Source organism: Megalobrama amblycephala, linkage group LG18 (assembly GCF_018812025.1).
Source record: "Megalobrama amblycephala isolate DHTTF-2021 linkage group LG18, ASM1881202v1, whole genome shotgun sequence".
Lineage (NCBI taxonomy): Eukaryota > Metazoa > Chordata > Actinopteri > Cypriniformes > Xenocyprididae > Megalobrama > Megalobrama amblycephala.
Window position 1 is genome coordinate 32,705,288 of NC_063061.1, and position 23,379 is coordinate 32,728,666.

At 36.6% G+C, this 23,379-nt stretch overlaps 2 protein-coding genes and 1 long non-coding RNA gene across 6 annotated transcripts; 2 read left to right on the forward strand and 1 right to left on the reverse strand.

The window, feature by feature from the left end:
- Positions 1 to 1,693: 1,693 nt before the first annotated feature.
- LOC125253179 lies at positions 1,694 to 6,551 on the forward strand. Of its 3 annotated transcripts, none has more exons than XR_007181372.1 (5): positions 1,694 to 2,607; positions 2,707 to 2,814; positions 4,736 to 4,825; positions 5,627 to 5,741; positions 5,832 to 6,551. It is a non-coding gene; the product is annotated as an uncharacterized LOC125253179 (long non-coding RNA). The 3 variants fall into 3 exon arrangements; XR_007181374.1 differs by having other exon boundaries at positions 2,740 to 2,814; XR_007181373.1 differs by lacking the exons at positions 1,694 to 2,607; positions 2,707 to 2,814 and adding an exon at positions 4,229 to 4,285 and having other exon boundaries at positions 5,832 to 6,546.
- A 683-nt stretch (positions 6,552 to 7,234) lies between these two features.
- LOC125253153 (C-type mannose receptor 2-like) lies at positions 7,235 to 10,072 on the forward strand. Its single transcript, XM_048166961.1, has 5 exons — positions 7,235 to 7,501; positions 7,641 to 7,679; positions 7,763 to 8,134; positions 8,737 to 9,084; positions 9,252 to 10,072. Exons 2-5 carry the CDS (start codon positions 7,643 to 7,645, stop codon positions 9,614 to 9,616), a joined length of 1,122 nt encoding a protein of 373 aa, XP_048022918.1. The 5' UTR covers positions 7,235 to 7,501; positions 7,641 to 7,642; the 3' UTR covers positions 9,617 to 10,072.
- Positions 10,073 to 12,466: 2,394 nt separating this feature from the next.
- LOC125253173 (gastrula zinc finger protein XlCGF7.1-like) lies at positions 12,467 to 22,034 on the reverse strand. 2 transcript variants are annotated; one of them, XM_048166998.1, is made up of 3 exons: positions 21,542 to 22,025; positions 20,647 to 21,390; positions 12,467 to 13,029 (listed from the first exon to the last, which is right to left on the reverse strand). In XM_048166998.1, exons 1-3 carry the CDS (start codon positions 21,597 to 21,599, stop codon positions 12,731 to 12,733), a joined length of 1,101 nt encoding a protein of 366 aa, XP_048022955.1. In that variant the 5' UTR covers positions 21,600 to 22,025; the 3' UTR covers positions 12,467 to 12,730. The 2 variants fall into 2 exon arrangements, with proteins under 2 accessions (XP_048022955.1, XP_048022954.1); XM_048166997.1 differs by lacking the exon at positions 12,467 to 13,029 and having other exon boundaries at positions 19,993 to 21,390; positions 21,542 to 21,658; positions 21,906 to 22,034.
- Between the last annotated feature and the right edge of the window lie 1,345 nt (positions 22,035 to 23,379).

Here is a 23,379-nt window from a genome sequence, read left to right on the forward strand (position 1 = left end):
AATGATGCAATACATGGAATGAGGGATGAGAGCAGATATAAAAATCACAGAGATTAAAGCTGCATATCAGGCTAAAGACAGAACCACACCTAAAGTAAGAACATGTTCATTAGACTTTGAGATGTTCTTGTCTGAATGATTGTGAATCGTGTTATGCTGCTAAATTATTAATTTTATGTTTAACTTTTATTACATATATGTTCTACTCTCCTATTTCTTCCTCAGAAATGGACCAAACTGTATATTTCATTCTTCTTCTCATTGGTGAGTGTGTTTGTTGTTTTATTTATGGTTTAAATTTTTGATCCTTTTATGAAAAGCATTCAAATAAACCCTCCTTTTCACAGCTCTCTGCTCCATATCTGAATGTGTTGGACCAAACTGTATATTTCAGTCAGGGGCGTCATAATTCTCACGAAAACATAGATGAGGAGAATCCTAATTTTGAGACATCCTGCTCAGAATGAGATTCTTAGTGTTGCCTCTCCTGTTGTCTCTCAACCACAAGGAGGTACATTACATTTCAAAAAAGGCAATTTATTATGGCAATTTATTTATTATTATTTATTACTTGAATGATAGGGTAAAGCCATGGCCAAAAGTTTTGGTGGTTCTCTGCAGTGGGTTGTAGTCTCAGAAACCCTCATTAGATGAACTGCTTGTTAAAAGTTTGCTGCTTCAGTTGTGGTGTTGATCAGATGCATTTTACATACAATATTTGCATAATGCTTCAAACAAACAAACAAACAAACAAACAAACAAAAAGTGACCAGCTAGAATAATTTCACTAATCACATCAGCACATGGGAAAGTGCAAACAAGTTCTAGTCAGGAGGAAAAAGTGCTTCCAGTCATTGTGTTCTTGCGTCTTCAGTGGTTACCTCTAAAGAAAGACATGTACCCATCATCGCTTTGCAGCAATTTCTTTGCATGTGAGGCCATTTTGATGCAAAGCATCTGAAAGAACCATTTAGTGGATCATCAAGAACTTCAAGTTGAGAAATTCAACTGCAATGAAGAAGCCTTCAGAACATCCCAGAGTGTCCAGCAAGGGGCAGGACGGTCACCTCCTGAAGAGTCAATCCTGAACCATGTGCAGAGCTCAATATTGGCAGCAGGTGTGCATCTGTAGGCACAGTGAGCTCAAGACTTTTGGACAGTGGCTTGGTGAAGAAGGGCAGCAAAGAAGCCACTTTTCTCCAAGAAAAACATCAAGAACAGACTAGAATTCTGCAAGTACAGCAAGGATTGGACAGCAGAAGACTGAAAGAAGTTATTTTTTCTGATGAAGCCCCCTTCCGACTGTTTGGGACATCTGGAAAATGAATAGTCCAGGGAAATAAAAGGTGAACGCTACCATGATGAGTCCTGTGTCATGCCAAGCATCCTGAGACCACCCATGAGTGGGGCAGTCCCAAGGGAGTGTCAAATTTGCCTCCAAACATACTGCATGTTATTACCCTTGATAGGAATTATATTATATTATATTATATTATATTATTATAAAATACTGAGGTCATTATAAAATGCAATTTTATAAACTTCAAACAACTTTCATCTGCTTTGCGGCCCTAACCTATCATAACCGTACCTGTAGTATTACATTATAATAGTGTACACTCTCAGAAATAAAGGTACAGTGAGGGTACAATTAAGTACTTTAAGGTACAAATTTCACAAATGTGCCAGCAAAGGAACAAACATGTATCAAGCTGAGTACCAAAAAGTACCTTTCCAAAGAAAAGGGGTACACAATGAAATATGCATGGTGAAAGGTACATATATGTACCCTTTGAAAAGGTACATTGTCATATAAAGTAATAGTTAAGGTACAACATTCACAAATGTACCATTAAAGGTCCTATCGTGTTCCCATGGGGTACTAGAAGTACCTTTTGGGTACACATCCTGTAGGGTACAAAAAAGTACCTTATTCAAGTCAAAGGGTACACTTCCTGTGGGGTACTAAGAAGTACTTTTCAAGTTACAGGGTACACAATCCTCTGGGGTAGCAGCTACTTATGCGTGCCTTTTCTAAGACTGATAGAGCCTTTGTCATAATTTGTAAATGTGGTATGCCTTGGACAGATTGACACAATAAATGTGTTATCTCCTGGGCGGGCAGTTTGTGTTTATGAAAATAAAAACAATACATATATTTCATATGGTAGCACATAAAAAGCTCTATAAATAATGAATAATCATTTATAAAAATAAATATACATTATATATATTTCAATTTATTACACGAAACGTTAACGGCTGTTTTTTGTCGGCCAATCACGTCACGCCTCTCGTCTTTTCAAACTGCGGCGGATCGCGCTCTTTTCACTCCGGCCTGGTTTGAGGGGAATCGCGATGCTTTGGACCGTTCCGTAAGTTACGGTAAATAATACTTGTTAAAATGCGTAGTGCTAAAAAAAAACGATCATAGAAATAGTTAGCTAACAAATATGTTGTTAATTAGTTGGAGAGTGTAGCGTTAGTGAAGTGTTAGCCAGGCAGAGCGCACGACAAGCTGTCCAGCACACCAGATCATTATAAACAACTAAAAGAGTGCATTATAAGTGAAGGATTTAACGTGGAGCGTTTGCTTTGCTGCATCAGGTACGTTCACAGTGCTCCTGTGATGTGTTTTGCGGTTGACCGAGTGAAATGTTGTCTGTTCTCATCGCATTACTTTCTACGGTATGAATTTTCTTCAAGGACGTTGTCAAGAATTTGATTTGATGTTGACAGAGATGAAGGTTTGACCGATTTCACGTCAAGCACAGGAGCCCTACCACAAATGCTGGAGAGTGCCGTCAAATCCAGGTAACGTATTTTGTTTTTTGTATAGTAAATGTATTTTTAATGTGAGGATATTTTAGATGACTTTTTTAGGCAATATCATTTGCAATCTATGTTCTGTCTGTCAATCTATCTTATGCCTTGGTTGTTGTCAGCTGGCCTCTAAATTTCTCATGATATAACTTGTTAACATGCAGCTTACAACATCATCTGACTGTTTGATAGATATTAGAAATGAATGTATTTTGTTGAGATCAATACTTTGTTCTTAAATTTTTTGTTCTTTGATTTAATCAGCAGTGAAGATGAACATCTAAGGCAGGGCTATTCAATTACAAATTCAGTTGGGCCAGATTTTCAAACCAAGAAGGTTAGCTGGGCCAGTCATTTCAGCGGCGAAGCAGCTCGTGACGACAAATTTTAAAACCAACACAAACAAATTTTTTGAAAAACATAAGGTTTATTCATTGTTTCTCTTTTAAGTTTGCACAGCTCCGGTTGTAAGGTGCAATCAGGGCTTGACATTAACTTTTTTGCTCACCAGCCACAGTGGCTATAGGTTTTCCAAAGTTACTAGCCACTCAGCATTTTCACTGGCCACAATTTTGATGTCGGTAAATTACATTTTATATGATTAAAGTTGACTTTGTTATACTTAAATTACTTTATTTTGAGTCATTTTACTTGATTTAGAAGATTTAAAACCCTTTCAAACTTTTAAATGCAGATTGACCACCCAAATCAAGACTACACTGTATATCAGCTGGTATGTACAGGTGGGCAAGAGGTGGACAATATGAGCATGGGCTAATATGAGAAATTTTGTTAGGCTATATAAAAGAACAAAGAAGCAAATTACAAAAACAGTAGTAAATTCAAAATAATCTTTTTTTTTTTTTTCAGATACAGTGGGTTTATTTAACAAATAGCCTACATTTATTTAACATTTTCTGTTGTTTGATTAACATTAATGACAGACAGGTATTTAATTGGGCTGCTGAATGCATGGACGTAACTGACGCATATCCAGTTATTACCCACCTGTTTACGTCCACTTAAGCCATATCCGACTGTATTCACGTGAGATACTCCATACGATGGATATTTAGACATCTGTGTGCACGTGTATTTGACTATTCAGGCGCGAGGAGAACTGATCGCACGCGAGAGAGCGCTTCTGTTGTGTGTCGTTCAGCGCAATTCCGCCTATCCCTCCTTCACTGGATTTCATTGACAATTTTACGTTTCACTGTTGAGAAAGTCACATGATAGTAATCTAGGCTACTACCGGCACACTCTGCATTGTTTGTGTGTTGCTAGACTACGTGGTATGAATTTACTTATGAATGCACATTTTTGGCGGGACCACAGGCTGGGCCACTTGGAGGTTGCTTCGGGGCCGCATGTGGCCCGCGGGCCGCCAATTGAATAGCCCTGATCTAAGGGGACTCCCACAATGGCTTGAGTACTAATGCTGCTCGGATATGCTGTGTGTGTAGGTCTCATTGCATTTCAGTGTTTAACGTTACTTATTTTCTTCTTTTACATAAAGTTATAAAAAAATAATTCTACTCACCCTCATACTGTTACAAACCTGTGTGAGTTTCTTCTGTTGAACACACAAGAAGACGTTCTGAAGAATGTTGGTAACAGGACACTTGATGCTATCCATTGACTTATAGTATTTTTATATATTTTTTTCCCAACTATGTAAGTCACAGGCTACCGTCAACTGTCTGGTTACCAGCATTCTTTAAAAATATCTTTTATGTTCAGCAGAAGAAAGAAACTCATGCAGGTTTGGAACATGAGGGGGGGTAACAATAACATTTTAAATTTTTGGTGTAATATCCCTTTAAGATATTTTAATAGACAATGAAAAAGTTGATATATTTGCTGATACTGATATATTTTGAAAATGTTTCCTCTTTTGGATAAATAACAGATGGAAAGACTGAGGAGTTGAAAGCTGATTCTACCCTGGAAAGGAGTAATTTTCTCTTTTAGAGGGGATGGAAGACCAAGCAGATACTATGTAAGTGTGAAGTCTTTACTTACACGCACATCTCTTGATTAATTTATCATAACAAATATTCATTAATATGACTTGACGTGAAGGAGGACAGATGCAGGTAATTGCACATGTTGATCTCTGACTGTTTAGGTTTCTTTAGTGCAAATCTATGGAGCTGCTGTAAATACATAATAATGGTAATGGTACACATTCAAGTCTTAATGAAAAAAAAAAAAAACCTCTTCACCCTTACTAACTTATTTAACCTTAAAAACACATGGATTGAGTGTAAAATGTGGACAGTTTAGTCTTAAAAAATAAATAAAATAAACTTCATGGTTGCCATCCTCTGTGGCTGGCTTCTCAGTATTGTAATATTGTGGTTATCACAACAACCCTAGGCCCATAGGCTGCTCTTAATTAGGGCTGCACGATTAATTGCATGCGATTGTCACGCGCATTTCGTCAGTAAAACCGGTTCCCTGATTACCGCTAAATCGCCATCACCTGCTTTCAAATGAAGCGGCATTTAATAGACAGAACCGTAGATCACTGACAAGCCACGCAATATCGCGTTCATATCGCAGATGAATCGCCTTCGATAATGAACGTGATATTGTGTGGCTTGTCAGTGAACTACGGCTCTGTCTATTAAATGCCGCTCCATTTGAAAGCAGGTGATGGCGATTTAGCGGTAATCAGGGAACCGGCTTTACTGACGAAATGCGCCTGACAATCGCATGCGATTAATCGTGCAGCCCTACTCTTAATCCTACACTTAAACATTTGTTGCATCTCTAATCTGTTTTCATTAATTTTCAGATTAAAAAGTGCTACACAATGATGGTTGTTCTTGCATATCTTCTGCCACCGTTGCCTGGAAGTCGATGCAATGTTAAATCTGAAATTTCATTTCTTTCAATTTAATTTTGTACCGGTAAGTTTTACATGGACCGTTATTTTTGTAATGATGTCTTGATGCATTATAAACTCCTAAAATGTATTTATTTTTTCCCTTAACTCTTAGCGTGGAGCCACTATTGCATCCCTCTGCAGCAGTTTTGAGACCGCATCAAAGACCAGACCACAGCCGATCTACATTGGAAGTTTGAAGAGCACAACATGACAGTACATCATTACGAGGATTGACAGAGTAACCATTCCTGTGGATGAGGGCCTGATGTGCTGTGGACAATATATTCTAGGTGTGAAACTTGTCCTGTCCACCACAGATTAGTTTGGTCTTTTCTTTCTAAGACTGGAGCATCTAATATTGAAACACCACATTCTCTTCTTTTTAAAACTGACATCGTTTCGCTGGAAAACAACCTCTTCTTCAGCTGTGATCGTGTACAGCCCGTTTAAACACTTCAAAGACTTTTGAAACTGCATTGATTTGGACTTAAAAACGATGGTAACCAATGAACTCCATTGTTAGAAGAAAAATCCAGAAATGTTTTCCTCAAAAAACAAAATTTCTCTCCCACTGAGGAAAGAAAGACATGGATATCTTGGATGGCATTGGGTGAGTAAATTATTAGGAAATTTTCTTTTTGGGGTGAACTAATCCTTTAAGCATACAATGAACACTCACAGTAGCTTTTAGTCAATATAAAGCGTTATGTTATCTTATGTTATGTTATGTTCTTACACTGCAGTAAGTAATGCATTCATAAAGTGATTCTCTATTAAAGTTGTTTAAATGTGAAAAACTTTGTTTATTAAAGTTTATTGCAAATGAAGATTGTAGTGTGCGGTCGTTATTCTCTTTCCAGTATTTTAATTTGTACAGTTTAACTTCTTTTAAATCATTGATTGTGGGAAAACAAAACATTGCTTTCTTTTGCTCTCATTCTTTTCTATTTATCAAGGACATTTTTGCCACTTTATAGGTACAATGGCATCGTCGCTGGGGTGGTACCCCTAACGAGAACAAATTGGTACCATCTAATGGGGTACATTTTTGTACCAGTGGATTAAGGTACAAATGTGTTTTATTTAAAGAGCTATTTGAGTATTCAATGAAGAAACATAAAGTACCTGACACATAAAACTTTGAAAATAAAATTATATTCTGGAGGTTTTTAATTAACCCCAGTGGGGAAACGGTGTAGCTGGTTTTTGAGGTTAATAGGAGGGTTATAAATTTTTTTTTTTTTTTTTTTTTTTAAAGTACACATAAAATATACTTTAAGTAAGAGTAAAATGAGTATGTTTTCTTTAAAATTTCACTTAAATTATGCTTGTGTTTTAGCATATTTCTTAAAAGCTTAACTAAGCATATTACCAATGCACTTCTAGTATACTAGAAATGCAATACAATATATTTTAATGTACTTCAAATACAAATGTAAACATATACTGGAACTTCAAGTACATTTTTAATATATTTAATAGTATCTTTTTCATAGGGAAAACAAATATGCAAAGAAAATGCAAATGCTGAAACCACTATGGAAATACAGTACAGTACAGACTCTCTAGCACATTCAAATTAACATGTTTCCAATTACATCAGCAATGACCAAAATGATATAGATACACACAGAAATGAGGAACAACAATGAAAAAGGCTTTTGTTTAGAGAAATACACAAATGATGTGATACATGGAATGAGGGATGAGAGCAGATATAAAAATCACAGAGATTAAAGCTGCATACAGAAACATCAGGCTAAGGACAGAACCACACCTAAAGTAAGAACAACTCACGTTCATTAGACTTTGAGATGTTATTCTTGTCTGAATGATTGTGAATCGTGTTATGCTGCTAAATTATTAATTTTATGTTTAACTTTTATTACATATATGTTCTACTCTGCTTTTTCTTCCTCAGAAATGGACCAAACTGTATATTTCATTCTTCTTCTCATTGGTGAGTGTGTCTGTTGTTTTATTTATGGTTTAAATTTTTGATCCTTTTATGAAAAGCATTCAAATAAACCCTCCTTTTCACAGCTCTCTGCTCCATATCTGAATGTGTTCAGCATCAGTATTATGTTGTAAATGAACACAAGACCTGGTATGAAGCTCAGAGATACTGCAGAGAGAATTACACAGATCTGGCCACCATTGACAACATGAATGACAAGAATGACGTGAACGAGCTGATCAAGAGTGCGAATGTCGGAGTTGTTGAGTTTGTCTGGATTGGGTTGCAGAGGTCAGTTCATAATAAATGGCAGTGGTCTTCAGGTGAACCTGCACTCTATCTGAACTGGGCTACTGGACAACCTGGAGGCTCAGATGAATGTGCTATGATGAGAAATGGGCGATGGGAGACTCAGTCATGTGGTAACAGCCTGAATTTCATCTGCAGTTCATCTAAAGGTGAGTGCAGCTACCTAAATGACAACAAATATTAATTTATTAAAAAACACCATGTACTAACGGTACACGAGGATGATTGTTCAGTACATACCTCCGTTTTGAAGTCATGGTTCTGGTAATGGATTTAAACATACATTAATACATACATTATACAAACATTATAATGAATATATAGGCTAATATAATGGACATTTTAACGAAATGTTCCTCTCGGTTCATTTCTCTAGCTTGAATGAAGTTAATGTAATGCTGCGTGACATTTTTTACAAGCTGTTTAATTGACGTCTTTCCACGGTTGAAAACTGAAACCAAACCGAAAGACTCGTACCATTACACCCCTAATGTACTGTTAAAACGTTAAATGCAATACTAATCACTACTATGTTTTAATTTGATCATAAAGGGAGAATGGGGATATTTGTCACATTTTCAAATATAGTTTCTTCAATATATCACCAGCTGTAGAAACAGCTCAGGTCTTTGAATGACGTGTTTCTGATGCTTCCCCTTCTGGTTCTGTTCATATCAAACCATAAAGCATGCAGTGCAAGAATATTGTACACACTGATTCATCAATCTGTTTCCAATTGTTTTTCCTAAAGCAAACACAAGCCTTGTCTTTGTCAGTCAGACAAAGAACTGGAGAAGCGCTCAGAGTCACTGTAGACAGTATCACATTGATCTGGTCAGAGTGAGAAACCAGAATGAGAATCAACAGGTTGAGAAGATCATGAATGATAGTAACATATCTGAAGTCTGGATTGGTCTGTTCAGAGACCCATGGCAGTGGTCAGATCAGAGTAACTCTTCATTCAGATACTGGAATACTGGTGAACCTAATAATGCTGGAGGTATTCAAGACTGTACAGGTGTCAGTCAGCAGTACGGCAATGTAGGACGGTGGCATGACATCTCTGGCAAAGGCCAGTTTCCTTTTGTGTGTCATGAAGGTGAGCAGATCCTCACAAAACACACAATATCCATCCATCACCTCCATATATCTTAAAGTTCATGTTACATGTCTGACATGACAAATTCAACCACTGTGTTTGTTCTGCATGTTGTTTTTGATCAGCCTCTCTCTATTTTTTTTCATTGTGATTTGTTTTCTCTCCAGATAAACTGATCCTGATCAAAGAGAATCTGACGTGGTCTGAAGCTCTGAGATACTGCAGACAGAATCATGTGGATCTGGTCTCTGTTCATTCAGAAGAGATGCAGCGTCGTGTGATGAATGTGGTTAAACGGGCGTCTACTGCGGCGGTGTGGTTGGGTTTACACAACTACTGCAGCATGAACATGTGGCTCTGGCTGAGCGGAGAGATCGTGTGCTATCAGAACTGGGCTCCAGGGAACGGAACGACACCGGAAAACTGCCGCCTCGAGAAGAGAAAAGGAGCAGTTCAGTCTGGAGGAGATCAGCGCTGGATCAGCCTTCCTGAATCTCACAAACTTAACTTCATCTGCAGTAATTATGAGTGAAAAGTGAAATGTTTTGTGAAAATGTAATGTTTGTGTGATTACTTACATTCACTGTTTTCATACTTCATTATTTTATCTTATTAACTTAGTACTATATGTGTTTTAAACATCTGTTTTATTTCTGTATTTTAAGTAGCATGCATAAGAATGTGATCTTATCAACATTTTCTAAAAACAATGTTTAATATTCTTTAGACATTTAAAATACTAACATATGATTACATTTCTCTTTGTTTTTACTAATCTTATCTACAGTAATAACTGGTTGAATGTGAATCTGTGAGCAGCAGTTAATAATAATAATATTGTCTGTGTCTCAAAATAAAATCTACTTCATAAAGGCAGAAGTGAAAGTTGGGGTATAAAATGTTGTGTTTGATCCAAACAGGAAAGATGAAAACCATGAGATAAACACATGATAACAGAACATCAGCTCAAATAAATTATATTCTCATCTCCTGGTTACTTTCTGATTTCACATCAATTTCACAATGACTGTTTAATTACACATGTTAATAGTAATCGAGAAATCTACATAATTTAATTAATCATTTTAGCTCATTCATCTGCATCAGTCAAGACACTGAGATGCTACTGGTCTGTAGGTAGAGTTTTTTTTTTAAATAAATAAAATAACACATCTGACACTGACCAATAAAGAAGAAAGGGCTAAATCAGGGTCCGCAGAGTGAATTTTAAAGGGGGACAGAGTTCTTAAGGTCTGCTAACTGACCTGAGACAGACCAAAACTAACTGACGTGACCCAGATCAAAACCAAGTCCAGTCAAGGCCAGAGGTGTGGTCAAGACCAGAACATCTAAGTCACAGATGAAAACCGAGACGCAGATTTAGACCAAAACTACGGCCATGTCCATTTAAGAGCCACACAGTGTAAAAGCATTACTGAGTATTTATATAATCCACACTACAGAGTGTTAAAGTAACACTAAACCAGTGTTGATGGGATAGTTCAACCAAAAATGACAATTCTGTCATTATTTACTCACCCTCATGTTGTTTCTAACCTGTATGAGTTTCTATCTTCTGTTGAACACAAAAGAAGATATTTTGAAGAATGTTGGTAGCCAGAAAGTTGATGGTAGCAATTGACTTCCACAGTATTTCTTCCCTACTATGTAAGTCAATGGTCTGTCTGTCTGGTTACCAACATTCTTCAAAATGTCTTCTTTTGTGTTCAACAGAGGAAAGAAACTCATACAGTTTGGAAAAACATGAGGGTGAGTAAATGATGACAGAATTGTCATATTTAATGAGATAATTATGTGATTAATTAAGTGATGATTGCGCATTAGTGATGAACACCTGCTGTCAACAAGCAGACTCACTGAAGGAAAGAGAAACAATAAAAACAGAAAAGAGAAAAAAAGAGAATAGTCACGCAATTAAAAAACTGAAAAAAAATCAAAAGCGGGAGTGAGTTACTTTGGGTTCCCAGTGAAGGATCCTTCATGTTGTAGGCAGTGACTAAAGGTCGTTGGTATTTCTGTTGGTATTATTAAAAAACCCTGTAGAAACAAAAGACATTTTGACTGTACACTGTGACACTACTTCACTCCTTTTCTGTTTATTTTTGTATTTGTAATTGTATATGACTTTTATATAGTTGTTATATCTGTGAGGTGCATTACATCTAAAGGTTTATGTCTGTCTTCATTTTGTGTTTCTGTGTATTTGTTTAATTACATTTAAAAAAAATAAGAAGAGTTCTGCAGGTATAGTACATTTTACCTGCATAATTCTACAACATAAAATACATCAGTAATTCCTGCTTTTGATTTTGTTAAAGTAAAAAAAAAACATTTTGCAATTATGACCTCACAAAAGATGAACCCGGACTAGTTATTAAAGGTGCCCTAGATTCAAAAATTGAATTTACCTCGGCATAGTTAAATAACAAGAGTTCAGTACATGGAAAAGACATACAGTGAGTCTCGAACTCCATTGATTCCTACTTCTTATATAAATTTCATTTGTTTAAAAGACCTCCGAAGAACAGGCGAATCTCAACATAACACCAACTGTTACGTAACAGTCAGGGTGAACGCCCCAATATTTGCATATGCCAGCCCATGTTCCCAACATTATGAAAGACATTAGACAAGGGCAGCCAGTATTAACATCTGGATCTGTGCACAGCTGAATAAACAGACTAGGTAAGCAAGCAAGAACAACAGCAAAAAATGGCAGATGGAGCAATAATAACTGACATGATTCATGATTACATTATATTTTTAGTGATATTTGTAAATTGTCTTTCTAAATGTTTCGTTAGCATGTTGCTAATGTACTGTTAAATGTGGTTAAAGTTACCATCGTTTCTTACTGTATTCACGGAGACAAGAGCCGTCGCTATTTCATTTTTAAACACTTGCAGTCTGTATAATGCATAAACACAATTTCATTCTTTATAAATCTCTCCAACAGTGTAGCATTAGCCCGTTAGCCATGGAGCATAGCCTCAAACTCATTCAGAATCAATGTAAACATCAAAATAAACACTGTACTTACGCGATTAGACATGCTGCATGACGAACACTTTGTAAAGATCCATTTTGAGGGTTATATTAGCTGTTTGAACTTTTTTTTATGCTGTTTAAGGCAAGCGCGAACTAATTAAAGGGCCACACACCCTGAATCGGCTCATTTATAATGATGCCCCAAAATAGGCAGTTAAAAAAATGAATTAAAAATCTAAAATCTATGGGGTATTTTGAACTGAAACTTCACAGACACATTCAGGGGACACCTTAGACTTATATTACATCTTTAAAAAAAAGTTCTAGGGCACCTTTAAGCAAAAACTGAAGAAAAAAAAAAATCACCCCACAGTTCACCTGATAAAAAAATATATTTTAATGCAGCAAAACAAGTGTTCATGTCCAGTAAAGTAGAATCATATCAATATAAATCATGTAACAGCGGTTGTGAACAGAGAAGGGCAATGCTTGACCAAACTGTTACCAGATTCAAATTTCACAACTGATTTTAGCAAATTACCCTCTTAGATTAAATCACTCTATTGAAACAATCTGACAAGTCAAATTATTTTTAGGTACAATATTTGTAAATCATGGATGTGAATGTGAACTTTGCTCACTTACACAACTTCAGACAATGCTTTTTCTTATGCGACTGTAGAGAAGATGATTGGGTGAATCTATTCCCACATGAAGAGCACTGGTGCGGCTTCTCTCCAGTATGAACTCTCTCATGATCTTTCAGGTTTCCAGACTGAGTGAAACTCTTTTCACAGTGCGAGCACTCGTACGGTTTCTCTCCAGTATGAATTCTCTGGTGTGTTTTTAAGTAGCTTGATGTAGTGAAGCTCTTCCCACAGTCAGAGCACACATAAGGTTTCACACCTGTATGAATACGCTCGTGCACTTTTAAAAGTGTCAGTAGTGAAAAACCCTTTCCACAAAAAGAACAAAAGTGAGGCTTAACAGCAGCATGAACTTTAAGGTGTTTTCTTAAGTTTCCAGGTTGTTTTTCTGTGAAATTCTCTTCAGTCTTTGAAACGGCTCCATTTCCATCTTCATTTTTGAAAAGATGAGGATTTGAAATATGATATTGTTCATCTTCATTTTTTCCATCTTCATTTTTGAAATGATGGTTTTTGTCTTCATTCACTTCCATCGGGTCTAAAATCAACATTAAATTCAATTAAAAAGGACAAATGAGAAACAAAGAAATAAAATTCATTCTTAATTTAGCACAAAAATCTAGTTTACTACTGAGTCTACTAGTATCTAGTTTTAGATGTATTATGTCAGTTTTCAACTTAATGTTCCTCAGTAGTATTTAAAGAGAATGAAGGAAAACACCAACTTATTTGTTCCTCTGTATCTTCATCTTTTACTCTGCAGGGTTCTTCTTTAATCTCCATCTTTACAATAGTATGTCAGTAGTTTCTCCTGGAGTAATTCCTCCTGCTTGCTGCTTCTTCTCCTGTGGGAAGATGGGAATATTCCCCAGCATTTAAACTGATGAATGGCTGTGGGAGCGGCTTCACTGACTGAAGGTGTGAATTGTGGTCACTGTTCCTCATTTAACAGACGATCATCACACTTACAATCACTCTGAATTATTCAGATACAAATGTTTGCTCAAATAGTCCTTCAGAAACAATAGGTGCTTTCTCACCAGAGGAACATTTTCATTGTTCCTAGAACTATTGACTGATAGTACCCGGACTTTGCTGTGTTCACACCGCAGGAACGATTTTAGTTCTAGCAACTCCTTTTGAGGGAAATAAACTATCTCCAACTTCAGAGTCGGGTCTAAACCAGCACTATAGGAACTATCAGTGATGTAAGTGTATATTGATTGGTCAAACGCATGTGAAGGCCAGAACACACCAAGCCGATGCCAACGAACTAGTGGCGACGAAAGCAGACTGTGGGGTTGGCTCACGTCGGCAGCGTCTGTGTCCAAAGTTGCCCTGACACACCAAACCGACGCTAAACAGCCGATGGCCAAGTAGCATGTCAGTTCTGCGCCTGCGTGAGATAAAATGCCTTTCCGAACCAGCAGGTGGCAGTATCTGAACAGCCAATCAGAATGATCAGATGGCCCGACGGACCGACGAGCTCCAATGCCAATTCAACATTTCGAATCGGCCGAAAAAAGCCGACGAGGACCAACTTCAGCCTACGGTGTGGAACACACTGGGAAAACTTAGTTGGCCGACGAACAAAAACTGTCAGACGGCCGACCGTCGGCTTGGTGTGTTCCTGCCTTGAAACACTGGCACCCAGCATTTTTAAAAATCTGTGTAAACATATTTACTTCATGAAGATGGAAAACAATGATAACAGCATTTACATGTTGTCTGCAGGGTTGTGTTCTTTCCTCTACATCGATGTAATGCGGAAAATTTTCATAGGATATTTAATCTCTTAGCCCCACTTTTTGCTCTTTCAGTCACATAAATTATGCTTTTACATTCCATCTCCATTATCAAGAAACCCACGACACAAAGACGCCACTGTCGGCTGCTTCGGAGTTTCCTATTCCTGGTACGATTGCAACCAGGAACATGGTCCAGGGGAGAAATTAGTTCTCAGGGAACTGTATTAGTGGCTAGTCCCTGTAAATTAGTTCCTATAACTATTCGGTGCAAAAGCCCCTAATCAGTATTTTTGACACCGTTACCACCAAAACCTCCTGTCAACCCTCATGATAAAAAGCATCTCAAAAACTGCACTCCAGTGGTTCAAGTCTTACCTCTCAAGTAGGTCCTTCAGGGTGTCGTGGAAAGTTGAGGTGTCTAAGTTGCAACATCTAGCTACTGGGGTGCCTCAGGGCTCAGTGCTTGGACCACTTCTCTTTTCTATCTACATGTCATAGGATCTGTCATTCATGAACATGGTTTTTCCTGTCACTGCTATGCTGATGACACAAAACTCTAACGCAGGGGTGCCCAAACCTGTTCCTGGAGATCTATCTACCTGCAAAGTTTAGCTCCAACCCTGATAAAACACACCCGAATCAGATAATTCATTTCTTCAGGAGCACTTGATAATTACAGACAGGTGTATTGAGCAAGGCTGGAGTTAAACTTTGCAGGTAGGTAGATCTCCAGGAACAGGATTGGGCACCCCTGCTCTAACTCTTATTCCAGCCAGATGATCAGACGGTAGCTGCTCATGCCTCAGCCTGCCTGACAGACATTTCTTGCTGGATGAAGGACCACCACCTTCAACTCAACAGTGCGAAGACAGAACTGCTTGGTGATTTCAGCCAACCCAACACTTCATCACCACTTCTCCATTCAGCTATATTCATCAACCAATGAGCCGAAGACAGCGCATGTCACACCTCTCTTCATAAACCAGCACTGGTTGCTAATTGGCACTCTTTTCAAATTCAAGGATGTTTGCCTACAGATCAACCACAGGCTCTGCACCCCTACACCTACACTCACTACTTAAGATTTTGCTTGCTTTCTGCAAGTGAGCCTTGTGGTTTCATCCAAAAGAGGAACAAAATCACTTTCACAGGTCTTTACCTGGCCTGTTCCCTGCTGGTGGAATGACCTGCTTAACTCAACCCGAGCTGCTGTTGATGAAAAAGATGTGTCTTGCAGCCATTTCCTTAAGATGGCTAAAGACTAACCATGCATCTGTTTCATCAATATATGACATAATACTAACACATACTATTCTACATATCTATTTAAAAAAAACTGGGACTAGTCACAGCACTTGCATATTGTTGTTGCACTAATGTTGGTTTGATTGCTTCTATTGCTGTTGTCCTCACTTGTAAGTCACTTTGGATAAAAGCATCTAATAATTAAATGTAACTGTATGACTGAGCACCAGACTCTCTCTCTCTCACACAAACACACACACACCCACAATCCCTGTGTGCCAAACTACCTAAATGATGTCTTCAAAGGGCACTGAAGTGTTTATAGTCTAATCATTATCAACAGATTTAAAAAAAAACTATATAATTTAGTTCAAAATGACAATAGTGTTTGAGCCCAACAACACTTTTCAGGGCTTCAAAGCTCCAACAGTGGATGGTAAAGATGAAAAGAATGATCATTTCTGAATGGAACGCATGCATCCCCCCTTCTTTCTCTCTCTCAATTCAATTCAATCCTTAAATCAAGCCCTGCTTACATTAGATATGATTTATCATTAAAAACTCTGTTTACCAGGTTTCATTTGTTCATTACTATAAGTACTATAAAGTACTCGAAAACCATACTTGAGTAAAAGTATAGATATCCAACCAGAAAGTGACTTTGGTAGAAGTCAAAGTCACTGTTTAGAATGTTACTTGGGTAAAAGTTTTAAAGTATGTGATATTTTTTTTAAGTGATGTCACGCGTTTTTAGGCCAAAACATTTTTTGTCACATACAGCAAACATCTCCTCACTATCCGCTAGCTGCCTGTCCCCTGAACACACAGTAAAAAAACGCGGTCTCTGTAGTCGCCACAAGCTCCGAAAATGGCAATAAAAACAAACTGGTGCAGCCTGGACCACGAATCATAATAAACACGCTCCAGCCAATAACCGACAAGAATGATTTTAAATGCGCGTTCATGACTGTTTCAGGAAGCACGGAGGGGAGGGTCTAGCTAGCCTCTGTTTTGTTTGGCAACACTTCGAATATCAACAGGAAGTTACTCCTCCCAGGATCGCTTAGAGAACCTTTAAGTATGAAAAGTATTTTTTTTTTTTTATATATTAAACGTACTTAAGTATTGAAAGTAAAAGTACAAGTAAATGTAAAATACAAAAGGAGCAAAAAAATATAATTAAAAATGGTTCTATACACAGTTTGAGCAGCAAGATTGTATTCAGTTTTAACTCTTCCTTACATTTTGTTTATTTGAATTAACATCTAATATCTAATCAAAATATGTGTTACAGTGCTGATAAAAAATAACTGAAATTGAATTCATTTCTGATTTGTTATGTTTCTGTCGCTGCATGATGAGGATACAGTTTAAATATACAACTTCGATGGATAATGAATGCATAACAGCGAACAAATGGATATAAACTAATGCACATGAATGGTAACAATGGTAACAGTTGGTGTTTTTGTCACATTGTTTTAACCGCTTGAGGTAGCATCCTCTCAGCCTCGACGGCAATGTATACTGCTGTTCTCCACTAATACAGCATCTAGTCAACAAACGAATTACTTTATAATGATATGAAAACATGCACTGTAGTGTACACTGTATAACATACCGTTTTGTTGTCCGTTTTGAATCCGTTTTTGAAGTGTCCCGCTCTGTGCAGCGCAGCCTCACGTCACGTGTCAAAATAAACTAGGAGGCATCAGTGATAGTTTTTATGTCGCCTCTAGAGGTCGCTCTCGTGCTGTGACAGCGCAGTCTTCTCAGCCGCGCAGCAACGGACGCAACCCGGAAAATGCCCGAGCACTTGTTTGCACATGCTTGCTTGCAGTCTGTGTTCTTCTTTATTTTGTAGTAAGTAACGAAAATGCTTTGGGAAAATGTATCGGAGTAAAAGTATACATTTTATTTAGGAAATGTAGTGGAGTAAAGGTAAAAGTTTACAAATATAAAAACTCAAGTAAAGTAGCCTACAGATTCTCCGTACTGTAACAAAGTATTATTACTTCGTTACATTACACCACTGCATAATCTTCTTTGGGAACTACGTCGTTATTGATTAAATATTCAAGTCTTTTGGTGAACCACGGTGAACTCAACAAGATCACGTGGTAAAAATTAAACAAATGTCGCCATCTAGAGGAACATCTGTTGTACTGACAAATTATTTATTTATTTACTGATAAATCATCATTTAAAGGTGCTAAAGAGGATGTTTTGTTTTATACATTTTTGCAATATTACTTGAAACTGTCTTTACTAACTGATAAAAGACTATTTATCAGGTGCACTGAAAGTAATAATATTAATATACATCATCTGTGCATGAGGTAGGGCCTTAAAAACATCAGCCATCAGCCAACATCGCGTAAACGATTGGCCCTCTGGCTTGTCAATCACTGCCGTGACGTTCCTTTTGAGAGACGAGCGCGGCTGCGCTCTCCATTAACTTTCCACACTCTACAGGCGCCGCATGCAATGTTTTTGTCAGGAGACAGGAGTAACAACTCCAGATTATGAGTTACCTGCGGTGAGTCCGACATAATGAATAAAAAAAACACGACACAGCGAATGCCGGTGGTAAACACTCGTGTTCCAATACGAGTGTTTACGAGTTTTGGGAGGCGTTCCTTTGAAATGTGTTCTGAAGGAGGGGGGTTGTTCTTACGCATGCGCTCATTTCAAAAACTCAGTAACAGTCTTTGGATTCTCAGTCGACAAAAAAATCCTCTCTATCACCTTTAATATAGAAACTCATGTTATTAAAGTATCAAAACCACACAAAATCTGCTTAAAATGATAAAGGCAATAAAATAATAATTTTATTCAGTTGTATTTTACCAAATAGTTAAAAGATATATACACCAAGAGCTTAAATTATCTTAAAAGTTAGTTAATTTTAACCAAGACAGCATTTCACAAACTCTTCTTGTAAAACTAATCCAAAACTATTTCATCTTCTCTCAGTGGTGTGTGTGTCAGTGTCAGAATCCATATTATGAGAACAATCGAGTATTAAATATAAAAATGGAAAAACATCAATTTTTAGTTTAAAAATGACATTACTACAGAGCTGATTAGCAATGCTGAATACTATGTTAAACACCTTAATATCATGCAAACTTATTCATTAAATCAGTCATGCATGTAATTAGTTTTGTTGCTTTTTATTTCACAAATCTAATTATGTGCAATCAGAATATTTTATACAGTTGAGAAGAAATCGATACAATATGACAGGTTTTAAGGGATAGTTCACCCAAAAATGAAATTCTGTCATAATTTACTCCAAACCTGTATTAATTTCTTAGATTTACTGAACACAAAGGGAGATATTTTTAAGATTGTTTGTAACCAAAGTTGTGGGGCATCATTGACTTCCATTGGATTTTCCTTTCTTCATATTCTTCAAAATATCTTCCTTTGTGTTCAGCAGAGAAAAGAAATTCTTACAGTTTTGCAATAACTTGAGGGTGAATAAATGAAAGACACACAAATTTATGTTCAAACAATTTCTTGCAACAGCCTCTAAATAATGACAAACAAATAATTTTTCTCAAAAGTGGTGTTATTATCAGAAATGAGCTCTACATTTCCAGCACTGTTAAACTATCAATTCTTCAATTCAGTTCAGAGAAGCTGAAAGAATATTGATGAGGGTTGATTGCTACAGTCCGACATTGATTAAACATGTGAATGTTTGAAAATTAGAGAAAGGAATAGTTTGCAATTCAGAGACGCAGACATTTAACTTTAATATTTCAGTTGTGTGTCAGATTGTTGCATAATTTACAGGAAAACAGAAGGTTAGAACAAAGCTGAATATAGAACATTCCTTTGTTATATGTTATATCTGAAAATGATTTAAAAGTAGGCATATAGAGTGGTGCAGGTATGACATCAAAGCCCCGCCCCCTGGTTCCCTCAAGATTTTCCTATGTTTTTTTTCTTTTTCAATATAAGAGTAAAATACAGCCTTTGGCTAAACAAACTTGACAATACTTTGTTTTTTTTCACAACGTAAATTACACACACCCATACGAACACTAGTTTTGCAGTTATTCATTTTTACATTTTACAAGTACATTGTAGACGTCCAAGTATCGTCAAGTTATGCATATAGGCTTTTTTTTTTACTCAAATTTATCTCAAAGGAACTTATAAAACAATATATTTGGAAAGAAAAAATAAAATAATGAAGGCTATTGCTGTTGGCAGTGTGTTAGATTTTAATAGAATAAAAGTCAAAGTTCAATGAATTGTTTTTAGTTTTTATTAAACATTTAACTGAAGTGTACATTTACTTTCAATATTTAAATGAGAGCAGAAAAAGAGGGTCTCAAGCCAGTGGATCAAGACAGACAAAGCTTGTCAGATGAAACTGCATATAGAAACAAACTTTCACTAAAATCTCACATTTAAATGAATATGTAACCGATTCTAATCTAGAACATTCAGCTTCTGTATCTAACAACATGAAAACAATAAGAGGAGATCAAGCCGTCATTTAATAGAAGGAAATTAAACATTTCAGATGCTTAAACTGAGCTTTTTTTCCCCAACTTTCCTCAAACAAATGTACTGAAACAGCAGATTTAGAGATGTTTGCTGATCTGCGTCAATAAGCTGAAATTATTTACTTTACAATAAAACAGGCGCCATCAACAGTCAAATTTGTAGTACTGTTCATATAGAAAAACAAAAAAAAAAAAGAGATGTAATCTACCCCAAAATAAGAAAGAGAATCAAAGCAAATAATTTTCATCCACACTCCAAGACCGAGTTACTAACATCAATGAACACATCATGAACATTCGCAGAGTTTTAATGGACTTACCCCGGCATTGTTTCAAAGAGCTTTCGCTCACTTAGACAACAGCGCTTTTTCTTATGAGTCACTAGATTAGAGGAGCAGGTGAAACTCTTCCCACATGAAGAGCACTGGTGCGGCTTCTCTCCAGTGTGAACACTCTTGTGAGCTTTCAAGGATGATGAATGAGAGAAACTCTTCCCACAGTGTGAGCACTTGTACGGTTTCTCTCCAGTATGAATTCTCAGGTGTCTTTTAAAGTTGCTCAGTGTACTAAAGCTCTTTCCACAGTCAAAGCACATATAAGGTCTCACACCAGTGTGAATGGTCTGGTGAACTTGTAAACTTTTCAGTACTGAAAAACTCTTTCCACAAAGAGAGCAAACATGAGGCTTCAAACCAGCATGAAGTTTAAGGTGTTCTCTTAAGTTTTGGTCAAAAACAAATGTTTTGTCGCACAAATCACAGCTGAATGATCTCACTCCAGCATGTGAGCGCAGATGAGCGTTGAGAGAGGTTTTGTGAGTGAAATTCTTTCCACACTGAGTGCATGTGAACGGTTTTTCTCCAGTGTGAACTCGCAGGTGCCTAGTCAAGTGTGCTTTCAGAACAAAGCTCTTCCCACACAGAGTGCATGTATAAGGCTTCTCTCCAGTGTGAAATTTCATGTGCCTCTTTAGGTTTGATATATGCGTTAAACTCTTTCCACACTCAGAGCAGGTCAAAGAATCTTTTTCACCAGTGCTTTTCTGTGTCAAATTCTTTTCAGTCTGTGAAATTATGTTTCCATCTTCATTTTTGAAATGATGCCGTTTGTCTTCATTCACTTCCATCGGGTCTAAAAACAACATATTTTTATATTTTAATTAAAAGACAATCTAGACAAAAAAAATAAAATTCTTTTCAGTTTTGCTAAAATTATTTTAATATGTCAGTTTTCATCTTAATGTTTCTCATCAGTCATTAAAGAGAATGAAGGAAACACCAACCTATTTGTTCCTCTGTATCTTCATCTTTTATTCTGCAGGGTTCTTCCTTAAACTCCATTTTACAAGTCAGTAGCTAGTTTATTCTGCAGTAATTCCTCCTGCTTGCTTGTTCTTCTCCTGTGGGAATATTCCATGAATGGCTGTGGGAGCGGCTTCACTGACTGAAAGTGTGAATTGTGGTCGCTGTAGCTCATTTAGCAGATGATCATCACACTTACAATCACTCCCAATTATCCAGGTGTAAGTGTTTTGCTAATTTTACTAATCTAGCTAAATTTTTAAACTGATTAATGGGGCAACCACTTTTGATTCACCAAACATTTCGATGTATATTTATGATAAATAATACAATAAATGTATTTACCGTCTGAAAAACACAGCGGTATAAACAGCTTTTAATCCCCTCACAGGAACTCGTGAATGCGTCAATGCGAGCGAGATTGTTTTATTTCCATAGTATTGTTTTTGTCCTGCTGTCTTCGCCTTATCCAACTGTGAAACAACGGCTCGGGACAGTGTTGCCACCTTGTGGACAAACCAATTAGTGCCAAAAAAAATCAATCAATCAATCAAAGCTTTAGGATTAAAACAGAATTGCAAAAATAGTTCCTAGACAAATGGAGAAAACTTTTTTGGTTTCCAAAATATTATGTCAAAATAAAGACAAAGGAATAGTTCACCAGACAGGAAGAATTAACACTGCAGTTTGGTCCGAAATAGATTAATGCATACATAAATTGTCTGATTTAGATTTCTCCCAATAAAAATAAATTTAATGTCCTCACATTCTGAAACACATGGCAAATTGAATCAGTTGACTAGTTTCGTGAACAACGACAGATTCAACCAGCTCATCATGTGGTTGAATTGAACACAAATGTAAAACATATTAACATTCTCATACTCAGTAGGCCTAAATAATTATATGACTACTGATAGTTTTTCAAGGATACTGTTGTTTTCTTCATTAAACAGGGCAATTGATTAAATAATCCTACCTGATGATCAGTAGAGGCTCACTAAACAAAATAATTCAATAAATACCTATTTACAATCAGCACTTAACTCAAAAAACAGCCAAGAAATATCTTGTTGAAACCATTTTTCATTTTTTTTACACTTGTTTGACAATGGTGATGTGGTATATAGAAATGCGCATAAAGATGGAGAAAGGACAACTAAATGTGTTGTATCATGCAGTAATTAGACTGATTAGACTGATACTATTTTATCTAATAGAACGCATCATTGTGAATTATACCCTTTTTTGAATCGGACATCATTGCATACAAGACGGGAAATACATTGGTATATCTTATCTATAGTTTATCTATAGTATGGTTGTATGTTTTCAGGAGACTTTACTCTCCTGCCAGGCTGTTATTGAAAATAAGAACCTGTTTTAATCACTTGCCTGGTTAAATGAATGTTAAATAAATACATGCTATAGTTTTAGAAATACATGTGTATATTTTTGTAACTAGAACTTTGTCTCTTTGCACACATTTAACTGACAGCAATCAACCCTCATCAATATTCTTTCAGCGTCTCTCCGAACTAAATTGAAGAATTGATAGTTTAACAGTGCTGGATAAAATGGAGACATCATTTCTGATAATCACACCACTTTTGAGAAAAGACTAAAATACCACGAAGAAATAACAGTTAGGTGAACTCAACACTCATCTGATGTTTTGTCATTTACAAAGCCTCAATGACATTCTTTTGCAAAATGTTTGAACATGAATCTCACAGCATCTTTAATTTAATCAATCCACAATAAACCAAGAGCAACACAAAATCCAGCTTTAGATTGTAAATTTGATGATCATCTGCTA